Consider the following 17875-nt stretch of genomic DNA (forward strand, 5'->3'; position numbering starts at 1 on the left):
CCAGTCATTTAGTATACAACACGTCTTCCAATAATGGCGCGATTTTACGTCGACACAGTAACTTTTGGAGAACAGGCTCAGCAACATACCAGCGTTAGACCATCTCATTCAACCTACTATCAGTTCGAACTGAATATCGATCCGTTATTCGGCTTTATCAAAAGAATAACTTTTCACAGGCTCCAACAAAAAAAATAGACTTTCTGTCACCCACTATTATAGGCAACGGCAATTTCCTCAATTATTTGTTACGGATTATTCAATCATTAAATATCTCTAATAAGCATATTTAAATATGAAATTGAAAGCCCAGAAATGGGCAGATAGTGAGAATGGATGGAAGAATAAAATGATGAGAGATAGTAAAGATCCTTAAAGAGTGTATCGTACAACTGTTATGTTGACATCATAAAGATCACTTTATGGATCAATGGGAACAAAGAAAGCATACCCTGCAAAACGTTATTTCGTTGTGCATTTGCCGGCGTATATGATGAACATAATTGTAAACCATAGGTAAGGTCACGCAAACGGACAGTACTGCAACCACGGAAAACGTGACTGCCGAATAGGCCACGAAGCGATATGCCTTGATGCGACTTTCCAAATCCATACCCTGATCGCTGTTGTATTCTTTTCTCTTCCTTTCTCTTCTGACAGTAGGAGTTGCAGACCTCGATAGTATTTGCTGTTGTGGTCCTCCTACTCCCTTATATACGGTGAGCCCTGCTGCACTTCTGGAACTTGTTTCTCAACGAGCACGCCCTGATTCGATCAGTACTTCTTGCTTCTTTACATTCTTCGCAATCCAGCGATAGGTTGTTAATGGCAGTTGCAAAGATCATAAGAAAGAGAATGGAAAGTAAGGGATAGCGCAGATGAGGTGAACACCGCGGATTGCAAGCAACCGCCGTAATCCCCTGCAGGCATCTATACACCTCTTCAATCGCGACACCAGCTTTGCAACCGTCATCTACTCACGATACCTCCCACCACTTACTACAAAAATTTTCTGCAGCAAAGACATCATTTTATTAGAGCTGATTGTTTTCTTTGTACGCACACACACACACACAGACACACGCACACACACACACAGACACACACATATACACGCTGGTATATGTGTACATGCGTACAGAGACACACCCTTTTCCAACCGTCACTCAGGTTGAAGCCTATCATTTTTTGTTGTTGCTAACGATGGCAATCAGTCTTTATGACAGAAGCATTTTATTGGAATAATGAAGTGCTGCTGCTGCTGCTGCTGCTGCTGCTGCTGCTGCTGCTGCTGCTGCTGCTGCTGCTGCTGCTGCTGCTGCTGCTGCTGCTGCTGCTGCTGCTGCTGCTGCTGTTGCTGTTGCTAGTTGTGAAAGTCAAATGAGATTCATTTTGATTGCAATGTTCAGTAACATTGTATGGGACGTAAGATCCGAATTCTGCTGAGCGAGATGGAAATAAGCAGAATTCAGAAACGTAACTGATTACTCAAACACCCTTCATTAATCCGTTGTAATCCAGTTGAACCGGATTCATTGTAGAATATAAATAAATGAAAGAACGGTATCAAATGAAAACAACGAAATACTGCAGCATAATTTCAAACTAATTCCTTTAATGCATTCATTTGTTATTTCGTGATAGACTTACTTCTAGCAGTAATATACATTCATGTCTGGTGATGGCCGGAATATAGACTCACTTCTGTAGTAGCCGAAACTTCGGTTAAATGAACGATTGGAGATTCTTACCGCTGAGCATCGAACTGCCTCGAATTCGAATTGATCTTCATAAATGGATAATGCATTTATTTCGCTGTTGTAAATTCTGTTACTTCTGACTAGTAAAATTTTATAGAAATGTAAGTTGATTCAGAAGGTTCGAGAATTCAAGTAATTCGAATCCGTTAGTCTTTACGTGGGACGTTCAGAAGTTTCTTTTAAGATGGATCATTGTATGAATCTGCATTTGCGATTCTCATTTAATTCATTCCATCTTTTTACCATATATCAGATGCTGAATTATTACTGAATGAACTGTCCACTCCCTTAATTGAACTATTCTTTGAATTGCATTTTCAACAATGCGTAGTATGTCTTTCGATCCGATCCATTAGTCTGTTTCTTCGGTTTTTCAACTGAATACTTTCGGAATTATATATGCACTTGCATAATTTTCGTTTTATTTCATTATACGCTGTTAAAATTATTATTTGTTGACATTTCAACAATCCAATAATGACACATTACATACTCAATTTTAGTACTAAGGTTGTAAAAGTGAGGTAGAAAGACATGTTACAACTGTTCTGATATCATCGCATCCTGCCTTTCCTTCTTATCAAAACCAAGCCAATGATTCAATGCTATGAATCATCCATCTATCAGTGACACGATTACATATGGGACTTAGCTATTTGTGGATCCTTTCTATGAAGGAATTAATTGTAGCAATGGTTAAGCCATTCTTCCTGATTCGTTTGCTCCGTTAGATAAATAGATGACTTTAAAATGAACTTTAAATATTTCAATCAGAAATATTGTAGATATGTTTAAGTTTGAGTGAATGAATTATTAATTTATCGAAACTTTCATTGCTGATATTACAGAAGTGAAAATGAGACAGAAGGAACAGAAATAATGACGCAGAACGAAATTTTTATTCATAGGTTGCATGACATATTGATGGTAACAAACTGCGGTTACCAGAAAAAAAAAGGTGGAAGATTGGGATCTTTGAAACTTTTACAATTGAATACATGTATGCATGTGTATGTGTATGTGTATGTGTATATGTATGTGTGTGTATGTCCTGTGTCTGTGTGTGTCTTTTTTTTCTTTTTTTTTTTTTTGTGCAGTATATTGCCAATGAGTATTGAAAAATTTCGACCATTTAACAGAGTGTTTGCTTTATATTTTTTATAACACATTGGCGAGACAACGGTATAACTTAATAGATGTTATATTTTTGTTTGGCTGATCATACCATTAAATTCCGAATTCATTTAATTTATTTCTGAGTTCCTCTAAAAGGATTTCTTCTTATTTAAGAGAAAAATGAAATCAAATCATCGTTTGTGAATGCAATTGTATTGTATTCAAGGGCAAGAATACATTTCGTAGTTGTCGAAAATTTTGAAATTTCATTGGAATGGTTAAATTTGCAGGTGGGAATTTCATTGTGGCAGCAAATACATAAAAATTTTCGAAATAGATATTTCACCTGCCATGATCATTAAGTTTTATACAGTAACTATCGTCGTCTCACTGTTGCGATCAGTTCATCATTTGCAATCATTTTTTGATAACAAACTGTATTGGGGAAGAATTTTTTCTTTTTTTTTCGAAAAAATGATGAGAGATGAAAGAGATCCTTTAGAGAGTGTAACATTTTGCTTTCAGAATTTAAGCAATTTTTCTTTGAACGATTCATACATCCTGACAGAAAATTCCGAGATAAAGAAAGAAAATAAACTGCTAGTTGTTTGTACTGTTCAACTAGTATTTTTTGTATGAAATTGAAAGGGTCTGAAATGACATTTTCGACAGTTGCGTTATTTCAACTAATTTGATCTTTCCACAATGTAACTGATAATTTATGCCTTTCCCAAAAAAAAATTTTTTTTTTTGAATTTTTGAAGAAATTAGGTAGGATTTTTTTCTGAATTCTTCCTTCGAAAAGTAGGATTTCGGATGAGTATTTAATTCCGTGATTTTAATCATACAATTGAAGAAAGATTTTAAAAAAAAACAACTGTTGGATAGGTTATAATGAAGGAAACTTGTTTTGTAAAAAATATAAAATGTTTTATCTGGCGGATTGTTCTGTATATTACTCATATCCCTTCGTCAATTGGCATGATTACCAATTATGAGCTGCTGTAAATTGTCACATATTTGTTAGTTTCTTCGATACTTTGAAATTTTTGTTATTGACTTATCAGTTTGGAATACTTTGAACTGCAGGGTAATCCCGAAAAAAGGAAAAGGATCGTTTTTTAATTAATCTTTTCTCAAAATTTAAGAGTTGTGAAGTGAAAGCAGAAAATAGAAATTTTGACAGATTTTCGAATGAGAAAGTCGAAAATGTACATTACGAAACAATTAATGATGTCTTATAAATCCGCAAAAAACCTCCAATATTTTGTATTTTTTCAAATTTTTGAATGAGCCATTCAATGGTCTGCAATTTGGCACTCTTTTCTCGTAATTCACTGTCGAATTTTTTGAAATAACAATTCATTTATTTAAAAAAGATTTTTTGCCAAAAAGTGGCCGGTTTTCAAATTCTTCAATCTTTTACAAATCAAAAATGTTGTGCTGTTAAAATTTTTGTCAGTATATGGTACATTTAGAAGGGTAGCAATGACCAGATAATAAAAAGGTAAATGTCGAATGTATATTCTGATTTTCATGCAATCTGAGAAAACACTGTTACGCGAACGTAACAAAAACCGTTAGTCTTCTTCAAAAGACTGACGTAAAATCGTCTTATTGTTTTAACGCACGAAAGAAAAGAAAATTGCTGGATGACATAATCGTGTTTATCAAACACTTTACAGAAACTTATTACACCTTATGAAGATCTGAATCACACTTTTACAGAGAGCAAATATTAAAGAACGGAAAGTGAAGAATGGAAAAAACAACGGTTGAAATTAAGAAGAAACGAAACCGCCCAAAAATGTCGATAGCAAACTGCAAAAGAATTGGGTAGTTAGTCTAAAATAAATTACTTCCGCTGCGAGATACAAGTGGTGCTGCTTATTCAGTTTTATGGCGGAAAAGAAATGTGATTTTTAATCGGGTACTGAATCTATGCCATGAGCTGAGGAAGAAACCAATTTAGATTCCAGTATTTTGACCGAGCAAATCTGTGATATCCGGTCGAAAATTGATAAGTAATTAGATAATTTGAGATTTCTTTTAGGTCCTTCTCTTATTGCCCCTCCTTTCTATTCATCATTTCTCTCTCAAAAAGAAATGAGCAAATCTCCATCCTATCTTAAAACTGTAAATGAATTTGTTTTTTTTTCTTTAAAGATTAAACAGCAAAAGATGAGGAGTGCTTGGTCAGAAATGTCAAAAGTTTTAAATTGAATGATGTGACTAATATTCAAATTGCACAATATTTTATTGCTTTGCAAAGAACTTTTGAATTTTAGTTAAGCGTTTCAGTAATTAAGAAATTAATTTGCATGGAATTTTTTAACAGCAATGTGAAAGTTGTTAAATTTCATTTACTGTAATTGGCCTTATAGGAAAGGTACACATATATTGCTTATATTTTTAATTATAGCAATTACTCTTTGCAGGGATTTTTCAACAGTAATATGTACTACTTTAAAAGGGAATGAAGTATTGGTCGCCTGATGGGTAAGATTTGAACAATGATGAAAAATTGAATTCGAAGAGAAAAAAAAACAATTTAGAATAATTTACATTTTAAATTTAGTTTTTAAAAAAATTGAATTATACAGCTAGATCTTATTCATGTCCATATTTTCTGATCATTAAAGTGAACATTAAAAATGTCATTTTACAACTTTTGAAAGATTGCCACAGAATTTATTCCTGTACATATATCACCAAATTTTTTCCATAATAGAACAATCACCACTACATTGGCTTTCTGAAACACGTTGAAGATTTCAACTTTCAAACTATCCCTCTCAGTTTTTTTGCAGGATTTTGTTATACTACTTCGAAATATGCATAACTAAGGAAGCTTCAAAAACCGATTTACATTTAAGGTTTATAAAAGTTAATCCGAAAAAATTTCCCAAAAGTTGACTTTCCACTTATTACTCGTTGAGCATTGTCCACGAAAAATTGTTATGAATTTGTATAACCTTAGCAGCAATGAAAAATTTCATACAAAAAAAAGTAGAACATTTAAAAAGGATCAATTCATTGCTGGTAAAAAAATACTTTTCAATGAAGTAATATCAAATTGTTGCACGATATATTCAAGTATGTTTTTATGAATTCGAATTTTCTTGCAGCATTTCAACATTTCAATTTTCCAGACAGCAACCACTCATGAGATAACTAATGATGGAACAATTGGCTCTTGAATGACAAAAAATGCGAAATGAAAAATGATTTCAGGTATGAACGATATGGTATTTAGCAATACTAATGAGCATAAATAATAAAATGTTTGTAAATAAAGCTTCAAGAAATTAAAAGAAAATTTTAAATGGCATAAAATGAAACTGAGGAAGTGAAAAAGAATAAAAAAACTATTGAAATTAATCAATGATATAAATTCAAACATTAATGCCTCAAAAAAAAGCAGGTATAATTTAAACGATATATTCGGAAACTCAAACGGTCATTTCTTCCCAATTTGTAATTTAGGTTTACCAAAATGACATGTGAGAATTCCATTCTTTTTAATGTGATTCTTCTGCTTAGTGTCTTAAAGGGTGTTATGGATACAAGAGCGTTTTGAATATAATATTTTGCTGAAATGAGGATATATTGAATGGATGAGAAAAATTGAATTTTTTGGTAGGATAAGAATTTGAGAAAAAAGTATTGCGGAAAAAGCGAAAGTCTGGATACTCATATAAAATGGAATTCAAAAAGTGAATGAATTTTGTGAAGAGCGGAAGGACGCAAATTTGATGGAGTAATAGGTACAAGTAATTATTTAATTGTACTGCGCGATGAACCTTTCGTATTTTTCAAAAAGGTTAAGACTGCCTGCAAATTTTCGAATTTCATGCAGCTATTTTCAAATCTTCAAGAAAGAAAGATTTCAAAAAATTGGAGCAATTGCATGGTTTGATCTTTTCTCGTCTTTTCCGCTTGACACTTCACTTTAGATTGGAATAAAAGCGTGAATTTGTGAGTTTCTGGTATCATTGATAGTTTATAATGAAGTTATAAAATTTCTGCGCTAAAAATGAAAATCAGTGCAAAAGAAATGTGTTAAGCAGTGATTGAAAGAGTTCATTTTAAGTTATGATAAGATGACGGGAATACTATCATTTCTAATTTCAACTCAAGTTTTATTATTTCGAAATAGCATGGTCAATTCATTTTCAGAATGGACAAACAAGTTGAATGGTTACCTAAGGAAAGGGAAAACAGAAAGTTAATGATGATTGGACTGAAAGAAGTATCCAAATTTGTATGTTCAAGGAATGCGGTCATCCAAAAATGTGCGATAAATTTTTGAAGAAATTGCTTTTCATAATTAGAATAGGAACTTTCAAATTCTAAATTATGGAAAATTTTTTAGCAGAAATTTCATTACGATTAAAATTTGTTTGTAACGTTTTGAAGATAAAATTACTTTTGTGTATTCCATGAAATTTTAAAGTAGAGGAGTTTAAAATTTCAATTTTCAATGTATTTTAAAGGAATTTTAACCGGATGATTGTAATGTTTTTCTCTGCCGAAACTAGAATCTCTGCCCGAAATTTTAGCACAGTGTAATGAAATCTCGTTTGTAGTAGAAAAGGAAAAACAGTTATGCTACGGAAAAAATAAAACTCGTTTACAAGCAATTTTTGAAATTGATAGAATTAGTTGAAAAAAAGTATTTTTAAGAATTTTGCTGATATTGTCATGATCTGAAAATTCCTCTTTCGCCATCAAACAAAGTGCAAAATGTGCTTCCTACAAAAAAACACCGGGATTATCCGACTGACCAATATTGCACAAATTTTCGAAATAATACAATTTGATGCCTGGATGCAAACTTCATAAAAAGTTCTTTGCATTAGGCCCATCTCGGCTGCTAATTTAACTGATCAGATGGTAAAGCTAGCCAGTAGTGACTTCTGCCCAATGTTAAATTGTCTTCATTTATAATCAAATTAATTTAATATGAAGTTAATTAAAGGGGTTTGTTAACAGAAAAACAGACAAACGCCTATGACTCATAAATTGAAAATTTTTCAGTATTATATTTTTAAAAACCGACAAAAACAAATGCCGAAATAAGAATTGCGATTTTCGAAGCAGTTGGTGATTCATATAATTAGTGATTCAAACGGACATGTCACGTATGCATGTCAACATCACCAGGACTTTCAATGTACAACAAAGAATTAATTACACACTGAACTCATTACCTTCTGCTAATATTGTCTGTCATTTTATTGTCTCCTTACCTTACCTTACCTTTGTTTTATTTCTTCCTACTCTCAACCAAAGCGATGGCTACTTGTTGTCAAATGTAATTTTCAATTGTAATTTTCCAGTTTGGGAAGTTTTTCTCATTAAGCGAAAAGCTTATGGAATATAAGTTTCAAACAGCTGCGAATATATTAATATCTAAATTATTTTCAGTAGTTAACTTAATATTCGGTAATGAAGTAAAGAGTTAAAAAGCCTTGAAAATATTTTCAGAAAAAAAAAATTATATTTTCAGATCGAGAAATATATCATGTTCAAAGCAAATCCATAAATGAATGAAGAATACATTAATAAAGTGTTCAAATTTTGACATTTTTTACATTTCAGTTTGCCTTTCAACAAAATCCTTTGTTCTGCTTTTGTTTTTAACCGATTCATTTTACGCCATCATTTAGCATTCAAGCAATCTCTTCTTCCTCTTCTCAAATTCGAAAATAATTCTTATGGGTGTCATTTAAACATCAGCTCATTTTTATCAAATCCTTCCTCCGACACTTATTTTCTTTTGTTTTCGATTTTCACCTCCAAAATTCTTATAATTATTGAAAAAAATAGGCAAGAGATAATACTATAAAGTTGAATATGTTAATTTTCAATTGTAACATTGAAAAACACTAACGATATTAACAGTGTTTAGCAAACTATCATAGGCATATCTTTGACAAGTTAAAGGGATTACTAAATTTCAATCATTTAAGACAAGACATTCAGTTTATAGTACTAGTAAATAGACCAAAATAATCTGACGGCATTTAAATCAGCTAGAATAAAGGGGAAGCCGTATATAGTACTACCAAATAAATGTGGTTATTTCTTTACGATAATTCCATGGGATCATGTCATTTTCGTCGTACAGCTCTTCAGATGACTGCAATAAAATTTCAACAGTGAAACACATTGTCAGTTTTATTCCATTGTAATACTTCTAAAATTTCCTTCAAATTTTAGCTTTTTATAAACACTCAATTTATATGATTAAATTAGTCCGATAAATCAATAATGAATGACAGAAAAGTACTGATTATTGTAATTTGCAATACGATTGTAAGCATTGGCATTCTGTTCGCATGCGGAATCTTTGTTAAAATTATTTATGATGATATTAACGATATGTTTATTGATGTTCTAGACGAGATGGGAAAGTTCAAGGTAACAAAATCATATAAAATGAATAATTTAATATTTGAAAAGAGAATATATTTGGTTTCGTGTCCTTTTCACTATCTTAAATTCCAAATTGAAACAACTTTATCATCATGAGTGGAATTTCAAATGAACAATGTAGATATTCAGAAAAAGGAAAAAAAATTTGCTAATAAATTTGAAAATAAATTTTGTTATATGATATGATTATTATTCAAAAGCAAACTTAATCTGCTTTGCAGGAATTAACAAAAGACACATCTATAGATTTGATGCGGATAAATTCAAAGTCCGGATTATCATTAACTGGTCAAAGATATAATGATGGCAATCTTTTCCGTCACAGAAAACAAACATTTGATAATCGGCCAACTTGCTACAGTAAGCTTTTTTACAAATAATTGCAAAAAATATGTGGTTAGAATTAAAAGCTAATTGTCTAGAACGGTGAAATTTGGAACAATCATAATTAGCTCCAATATTGTCATCAGCATCAAGATCATAGATTTTTTTTTTTTTTTACAATCTTAGCAAGATGACGAAAGAAGCGATCAGGCTGGTTATCCATAGTATTTCTAAAGCTTTTTGAAACCTTATTTCATTCGAATCACATAATATAAAAAAACGATACTTGCAGAATGTGAAAGTATGACAAGATGTCCACTGGGTCCACCAGGTCCTCCAGGATATGATGGTGAAGATGGAGGTTGATTTCATTCTTGCTAACCAGGATTTTATAATTTATGTATTTTTTATTAATTAGATTGAAATTGATTTTGCAGTGGATGGTATACCTGGAATTCCCGGAATGGATGGATTTCCTGGAATTCTAAAGAATTATCAGAATGGAGGATGCATCAAATGTCCACGTGGTCCGCCAGGTATGGCAGGTCCTATAGGAGCACCCGGTGAGCCGGGACCAAAAGGACCAGATGGAGTAAGCGGAGAGTGGACAGGTGTTGGAGCGAAAGGTCCGCCAGGTCCTCCCGGTGATCCTGGAATACCAGGTTTGTTTTCTCATTGAGCATGGGAATATTTTATGAAATTGAGCGGTCCCTGTTCAACATCTTGTATTTTTTAAAACTTTTTCGTAATTTTTAACTTCACAATTGATAACATTTTTTTCAGGGCCAATGGGTCCACCAGGTGAGCAAGGCGAAAATGGGCTACCAGGAGTACAAGCGATAATTGGAAGGCCGGGTCTACCTGGGCCAATTGGTCCACCGGGACTGATCGGACCTCCTGGTGAACCAGGAATAACAGCGAATGGTGAATTAGGGCCGGTTGGTTTGCCAGGTCCTGAAGGATTACCAGGCCTTGCTGGACCAATAGGTGTCGATGGTGAGGTAAAAACGAACTATATTCATATTATGTGTTATATGATATAAAAATAATTATACCAAATTCTCACTTCATATTACCATTATTTTCCAGATCGGAATGCCCGGAATCCCTGGAGCCAATGGTATATATTGTCCATGTCCACCACGAAACTTGTTCAGCATAATGAAAATCAAGGAGAATCCACCAGAAACAACCGCACATGACGTGTATTATTGAATACTTGATCTATAACAAACCTCTGTCTCTACTTTTAAGCCTCACGTGCCTTAATTGTTGTTCACTTCATCCATGATATACAAATGAAATGCGCAGTTGTCTTGACTACCCATCCCCTTGTTCCGTCGCAATCAATGAATTGTCTCTTTTCTCTTCTGTTGATAATTATTTTCCATTCTCTATTCTAATTCTTTTTCAATTTTTTACGAAATATAAATTATGTTCTATTATTTCACGATGACATACTTTAACTTCTTCATGATTATTTTTGAAGAATATTCCGTGATTATCCGAAGTCAGTGGATCATAACATTACTCGTTATATATGATCGAACGACTGCTCAAACATGCTTCAATTTAATAAAGGTCGTCTCCAAAATTAACTTTTTTAAAATTTGTTTTTCACATTAAAATACATTATGCTTAATTGTTGATTTTCCTGAATTCAACATAGAATTTCCGAATAACAAACAAACTAAAGCCAATCGTTTTGCTGATTTATGTTTAATTCAGTTCTTTTCAAAAGGCCCTTGTTCTAATAATAATAATAGTCAGTGGAAAATCAATATCAGACTTGAATACAAAACGATAAGTATTACAGACCTGCTATTAAAAACGAATAAACATACTAACATTATGGCATATAAGGTCAGCGCTCATTGATATTCTTCGAAACTTGAATTTGTGCAATTAACAGGAATTGATTAACTAACAATTAAGTGTGGAAAAATCGATCATGCTTAATGTCTCACTTATTATTCTAAAGGTTACTCGCTTTAAAATTTTAAGTTTTCCTACCTAAACCAAATTTTTCGAATTATTTTGATTGCGAAATTCTTTTCTTTTTAAATTAATTTAACAACATTTAGTTCAATTAATTTAACTAAGACAACATTAAATTAAATGACTACAATTAAATGAATTAGTCGGCAAGAATATTCACTAAAATGATTATGTTCATACTAATAGAATTCAAACAGTCTTATCACAGTTATCAAATGATCATAAACTATATCCACCACATAAATGCACATACATATAAATATTTCCTCAATATATTACCATAGAAACGTGTTCGATAGAGAGGTGTGATGGAGTAAGCTAAGGAATGAAATTATTTGACAGTAGGATACGTTGCCTAGTAGCACAGGTACTTTTCTTTGGTCACTTCCATTAATTTCTGGAATTTTATCAGTGGAACTTATATTACAATCAGAAATTATCTCGCCTCTTCCTCCCACCTTTTTTCTTCTACCTTCTACTTCTCATCCTATTTCATACTACATTGTTGTATTTTTACTACCACTTATCGCCAAACATTTTTGCTGATGTCAATATATCTTCACTGTAAAGTTTGTAATCATATCATATCAGTTTCAAATGACTTGATTAATTATTGGCTAAATAAAGAAAGCATAAGACAATATTGTATGGCTAAACTATAATTATTGGTTTTACTGATACCTTATTTTCACTTGCTAAAGTTTCTCTCTCTTTATGATATGTTACAAATTTACATTATCATCTAATTTGATGAATGTAAGACGATATTGTATGGTTAAATTATAATTTGCTACAGATCAGACATTACGAAGAAATTTTAATACTCTTTTGTATTTTATGACTCAAACTGAAATTATTTCTAAAAATTATGATTTTATTAAAAGGTTTTTATGTATATCTTGGGAGCAAACTGGACTAATTTTTTAATTAATCTTCTAATCTACGCCAGAGAATTCCAATTTTTTATATTTCAAACGCTAACCAGAAAAATTCTCGAGTGATTTTTTCAATTTATTCTTACCGCAACGATATTTTCTTATTTCATTTTGCATAATAGTAATTGTCATTTCATACTTATAAGGTAACAAATAAGCAATCACTAATCACTGAAAAAATGCTGTTACTCAAACTTGCAGTTGGCTTGCAGTTGCAGATTAAAAAATCGAAACATGCTTTATACTAAAACCTAAACGATTTTGGCAATTTATACTGTTAGATTCTACTTCATCGGTAAAATATCATTCAAAATTGTCAAAAGCAAAGATCGTAAATGAATACTTTTCCCAAATATTTTCTTGTTGAGATCAAGAAAGAAATTATAAATTGTGATTGCTATTTTGAATTAAAATGTAATCTTTGATCCACAATGAATGAAGCCTAATAAGACTTTTGTATTTACTTACAGAAATGTCTAAGATGTATACGGACAGAACAAAAGAATTATTCGCTGATTTAATTGAACGTCCACCTCTTACCGACCAATTGTTACAACGACCGCCATTTCGTTTCTTACACGATATCGTTAAATTCACAATTCAAAACACAGGATTTTTAATGGTTTCTTTTGGAAAATAATTTTTTGAATTGGTATTTTATCATATTAGATTAAGTTACTTTCTCGTATCATTGCGAAGGAATCATAATGGTTAGAATGTCTGAATGTTTAACTGTAACAGAGGTATCGAATACCGTTTAACCGGACTAACTTGGTTTGAGGCTGAGCCATTTTCTATATTCATATTTAATGTGCTTTTAGTATAAGTAAAGTTTTATTATATTGAATCCAACAGAATAGTCAAAATCATCAAAAAATGAGAAGTATAAGTCACTCAACATTAGCACCCAACAGCCGATAGTTCAATTAAAACGAATCAAAAGGTGGATAACAGAATAGTTCGAGGCTCACTTTTGACGCCCAGTTATATTCATTCACTTTGTTTAACTTTAGTCATCCGGGAAAATTTAAACATTTGTTCCAAAGTTATTCTGATGCCAGTAATATGATCTAATGCTTTTTAGATATCAATTCCGTTATTCCTAATAGCGTGGAAGAGTCAAATTATGAAATCATATTGTGTATGCACACATTTAAATTTAATACTAAGGCATAAAAGGAGTTTGTAGTTATTAAAAACAATTTGAATTTCTTCAACTGCTATAAAACTCAATTAATGAATATCTAATTAACTTTTGAACATCCAATTAATTGTGTTTTTTATACAGGAAAAATTTACAAATGAGGAAATGGATGCATCAAATATAACGGATAAAACGACAAAAGCTAATTTTTTGAAGACATTGATTAAAGCACTGAACGATGATGGATCGTTGAAAGATGTCAAAGCTGCCAAAATAATAGCGGGCAAGGAACCCGAAATGACGAATTTGGTATATACAGTGATTTCAATTGTTCGTAAGGTGATAATTGACAACTGACAACGTAATCAGTCGGTTAGTGAGCTAAAGAGGATTGTCAGGTTTCATCCGGTATATAGTTGTATGTAAGTTCTGGTGATTAACCGGCCGGTAATATAATCCATAAAACAAAAAAAAAACAAGGGATTCATTTCTTCAGAAAGCTTTAGTCCCGCTGTCTTCTCAGTTTGGAATTTTACGAAATCGTAAAAGAAACATTTGAAATGTTTTAGATGCTACAAAAGTTAGCAATTGATGCAGCAGCATTTCGTGATTCGAAGTTAAAGGGTATTACAAATGAAGAAAGACAAAAGAAAGAGAAAAAAGCGCATAAAAAGGAATGCAACGATAATGGATTGGAAAGAAAAAATAATGATAATAAAAGCAGGAAGGTTCTAGATAATTCTTTGCTAGTTTAATACTAACTATATTTAATTTGGGATTTATTTAATTAAAATTTCAAATATAACACTCTTCGAAATATTGTGACATCATTCGTAAATGTGAACAGATGTAGAAATAGGATTATTACAGCTAAATTTGGAGAGAAAAAAGAAATTTTTAGGTTGAAAAGGAGAGACGACATTCAAGTAGAAGTAAAGAAAAGAGGAAGAAAGAAATTGAAAGCAAACCGAAGATAATTAAACAAACGATTGACAATAATGAACGAAGAGATTCGATTGATGAACGACATTTCGACGATATTGTACAAGAAACATCGGCAATGAAGATGGAGCAAGTGGTTCACACTGATCAGGATCCATCGAGTTTGAAATTCATAATTTCGATTACTTTATTTTTAATACTTTTCTTTCTCGTAATTTACCAGTCCCTCAAATGAACCCAACAAGACCAGATGATAGGTGTCGTTCAGGTGGTTCGAATCACTAGCTATTATGAAATGAATACATGTCTGTCTTATATCGATCTCTTTCCAAGTTCCATATCTCTGTGTTCCCCTTATCCGGTCATCCATACATTCGAGTATTCTTACCACGATGAAATCGGATTTCATGAAATTTATCATCACTTCTTCAAAACTCTCTTATAGGAGCTAGATCATATATCCATCTTAATCTGATCATAATAAGGTATTTTTAGTTATTACGAAGACAGAAGACGGCGACATTGCTGATAATATAACCAATGAAATTGCACAACCTTTGATATCACCACCATTGAAGGAACAGCTACGGTTTAACACGATCTTTTTAATTTCTTTTAATTATAATTTGAAAATATAAAAATTTTCGAAAAATTCTGAATCCCATGTCCAAGGCACATAAAAACTTGCTCCCAGACTGTCAACATCGTCAGGACGGCCACGTACTTCAGCCAGTAGATTGGGCACTGCTGCAGCTCGACCAGCGCCTCCGAAGATCAAAAAGAAACGAGTGGAAGAAATTGAACGAAAACCAGAAGTTGTAAGTTCTTCTGCAAATGAAATAAAACTCGCAATTATCCAATTTCTTTTTCAATAATAATAACAATTGAATCTTGCATGAACCAATTACTTCTTTGATCTTTCAGAATATAAAAACAAGTGGAGTAATTATTGGTGAACGAGAAGAAATTGATGAGCAATTTATTGTAGAAATTGAGCCATCATATTGTCAAACTGATCAAACTAATGCTGATGAGGTACCTTACTTCAGAAACTATAAAATGATCCGTATAAAAATTGATTCCATTGAAGTGAATTTAAACGAAAAAAATCATTGACATTTGTTGATATTGATACAATTGCATGCTAAATATTATCATTAATATATCGTTTTAAAGAAATCTTTAATGCTAAGAATCAAGCCATCTTATTTAATCGAATCACAAATTATGCTATCAATACTTTCCATCCAATCTTGCAATACTCACTCACATAATGGGGTGAATGTCGAAATTTATGGCAATTAGTTCTACTTTATCTTGATTTAAACAAAATTAACGTTACCTTTAATACAAGCATTATTTGCGAAAACGATTATTTCTAAACTTTTTAAAGTACACAACCAATTTCAGTTAATTAGCGAAGAGCATGGTGGTCTAGTACGAAAAATTCTTGAGACCAAAAAAGAATTAGAAGATAAAATAACCAAAGAAGCTTATAATGCGACCATTAGTGTATTTGACGAAAACGATCAAGCAAGGTCACAGCAAGAGGTATCATATTTCGCTTCATTAATTTCACCTTCCTTCCTTCCTTCCTTTCTGATCACTTTGTCAAGTTCTCTCACCTCTTGGAAGTCAGCTTTATCCTAATGAAAAAGTTATCATACAACTCCTTTAGTTGCTGAATTCATTATCAATGATATACTTATTTTGACTAAAGTTAACGTATTTTAATTTCATAATTGCACTGTTTATCATTAACTTGGTTTAATTGAGGAATTAAAAAATTTAACTGGTAGCAATTCAAAATTAATCTTATTTTTTCGAAAAATTTTATTTTGCTTTTCAACTTATTTCTTTTCAGTTAGCTAATTTACAAAAGACTATGCAACAGATAACACAAACAACACATCTACTTGCGCGTTTTCTTGACAATACACAGGTTATCGTTATTTGTTTTATAAATAAATGATACTAACGAAGAGTTATTACAAGGGATAAATAATGATTACTGTTAAGATAATACTCAGCTTGGCATCTTCTTGACAAATTGAATTCAAAACAAATGATATCAGATAATACCACACTTTTAAGAAGAAATGATTACAACTGAATGATAGCAAAATATATCAGTATTTCCGTTGTGTTATATGCATTCCGTTTGCATCCTGCCCTGCTTGCTTTATGCTACTTTATAGGAAGATGCTGAGAATATGTTTAAAGAAATGGAAGAATGGCGTTTAGAAAGTACAAAAAATATACACGAATTGCGAGAACGAAAAGCGAATGCGGAAGAATCATCGGAAAAATTGTTGCTAAGGTTGAATCAATTGGATGAACAGATCAAAGAAGTGAAAAACGCCATTATTCAAACTAAAGCTAAAGTGATAGCAAATGAAGAAAAAATTCGAATTTTAGTTAATAATATTTGATTTTTCAATAAATTTCGTAACACATTCTAATTATCTAACATTCACCTCTTTCATAAGCCAATTTTTTTGGCTTTCATAGGCTTCCCATAAAATCAATTAAATTGAACGAACAAATGAATTGATTCATTCATAAACAGAATAAACATTTTGGAACAAAATTCTTCATACGTTAATTTGGATGGATGATATTTGTAAACAACGACAATATACGAATAGGATGGAAAAAAAAACATTCAAAAGGATAAAATCTTTTGAGGGAAAGATGATTGGAAGCTGTACTACTTTTATCTTGTCAATTCTTAGGATAGCAAAATGTAATTCATCGCAAAGATACTTCATCAACAAAGGCTTATCAGTCATCTGTCCAACCACGACATTTAACAATGGACCAAATCTTTACTTTCTCAAGACAGACCTATTGTCGCAACATACGCAACATACTGTTCATACTGAACAAGCTAATGTTCTTGCATTTCTGTATCAAATAAAAAAATTTCAATTTCACTAAATTTGAAGAGACTTGTTGTTGTCGACTGCAGATTGTCTCATTTCACGGAATTCTGTGGAAAGAAAAAATAAATTCAGTACAATTACTATCAGTTCTGTTCCGACTGCCTTACTGCTACGATACGAAGGCGTTTATCGGAAGCACATCACTTTCAAGTCATTGTAAAATTTGTCCGCAAAATTTCAAAATTCCTTTCAAATATTATTTGAAGTACTAATGTCACTGTCTGATATACAATAGCATTGACGTTATTTTTGCCAGCAAATGTGACGAGT

At 31.9% G+C, this 17875-nt stretch overlaps 4 protein-coding genes across 4 annotated transcripts in view; 3 read left to right on the forward strand and 1 right to left on the reverse strand.

Annotated features, from left to right (window-relative positions):
* LOAG_17054 (hypothetical protein) overlaps nt 1–1028 on the reverse strand; it is a 3352-nt gene extending 2324 nt beyond the window's left edge. The window contains exon 1 of the mRNA XM_020449715.1: nt 452–1028. Coding sequence (XP_020306706.1) covers nt 452–613 — 162 coding nt within the window. The 5' untranslated portion in view covers nt 614–1028. The remainder of the gene's footprint in view (nt 1–451) is intronic.
* Nucleotides 1029–1123: 95 nt separating this feature from the next.
* On the forward strand, nt 1124–1446 carry LOAG_04862 (hypothetical protein; the record flags this gene model as incomplete). Its single annotated transcript, XM_003140399.2, has 2 exons — nt 1124–1170; nt 1251–1446. The coding sequence occupies 2 exons, from the start codon at nt 1124–1126 to the stop codon at nt 1444–1446; spliced, it is 243 nt and encodes an 80-aa protein (XP_003140447.2).
* Nucleotides 1447–9287: 7841 nt separating this feature from the next.
* LOAG_04863 (hypothetical protein) lies at nt 9288–10856 on the forward strand (the record flags this gene model as incomplete). Its single annotated transcript, XM_003140400.1, has 6 exons — nt 9288–9302; nt 9539–9677; nt 9934–10002; nt 10079–10303; nt 10425–10642; nt 10731–10856. The coding sequence occupies 6 exons, from the start codon at nt 9288–9290 to the stop codon at nt 10854–10856; spliced, it is 792 nt and encodes a 263-aa protein (XP_003140448.1).
* Nucleotides 10857–11968: 1112 nt separating this feature from the next.
* On the forward strand, nt 11969–17092 carry LOAG_04864 (hypothetical protein; the record flags this gene model as incomplete). Its single annotated transcript, XM_020446699.1, has 11 exons — nt 11969–12006; nt 13045–13196; nt 13863–14027; nt 14288–14446; nt 14620–14821; nt 15156–15249; nt 15355–15478; nt 15585–15695; nt 16071–16211; nt 16525–16602; nt 16859–17092. The coding sequence occupies exons 2-11, from the start codon at nt 13047–13049 to the stop codon at nt 17090–17092; spliced, it is 1458 nt and encodes a 485-aa protein (XP_020302993.1). The 5' UTR covers nt 11969–12006; nt 13045–13046.
* Nucleotides 17093–17875: the final 783 nt, after the last annotated feature.

The sequence above is a fragment of the Loa loa genome (assembly GCF_000183805.2).
Source record: "Loa loa unplaced genomic scaffold supercont3.37, whole genome shotgun sequence".
NCBI lineage: Eukaryota > Metazoa > Nematoda > Chromadorea > Rhabditida > Onchocercidae > Loa > Loa loa.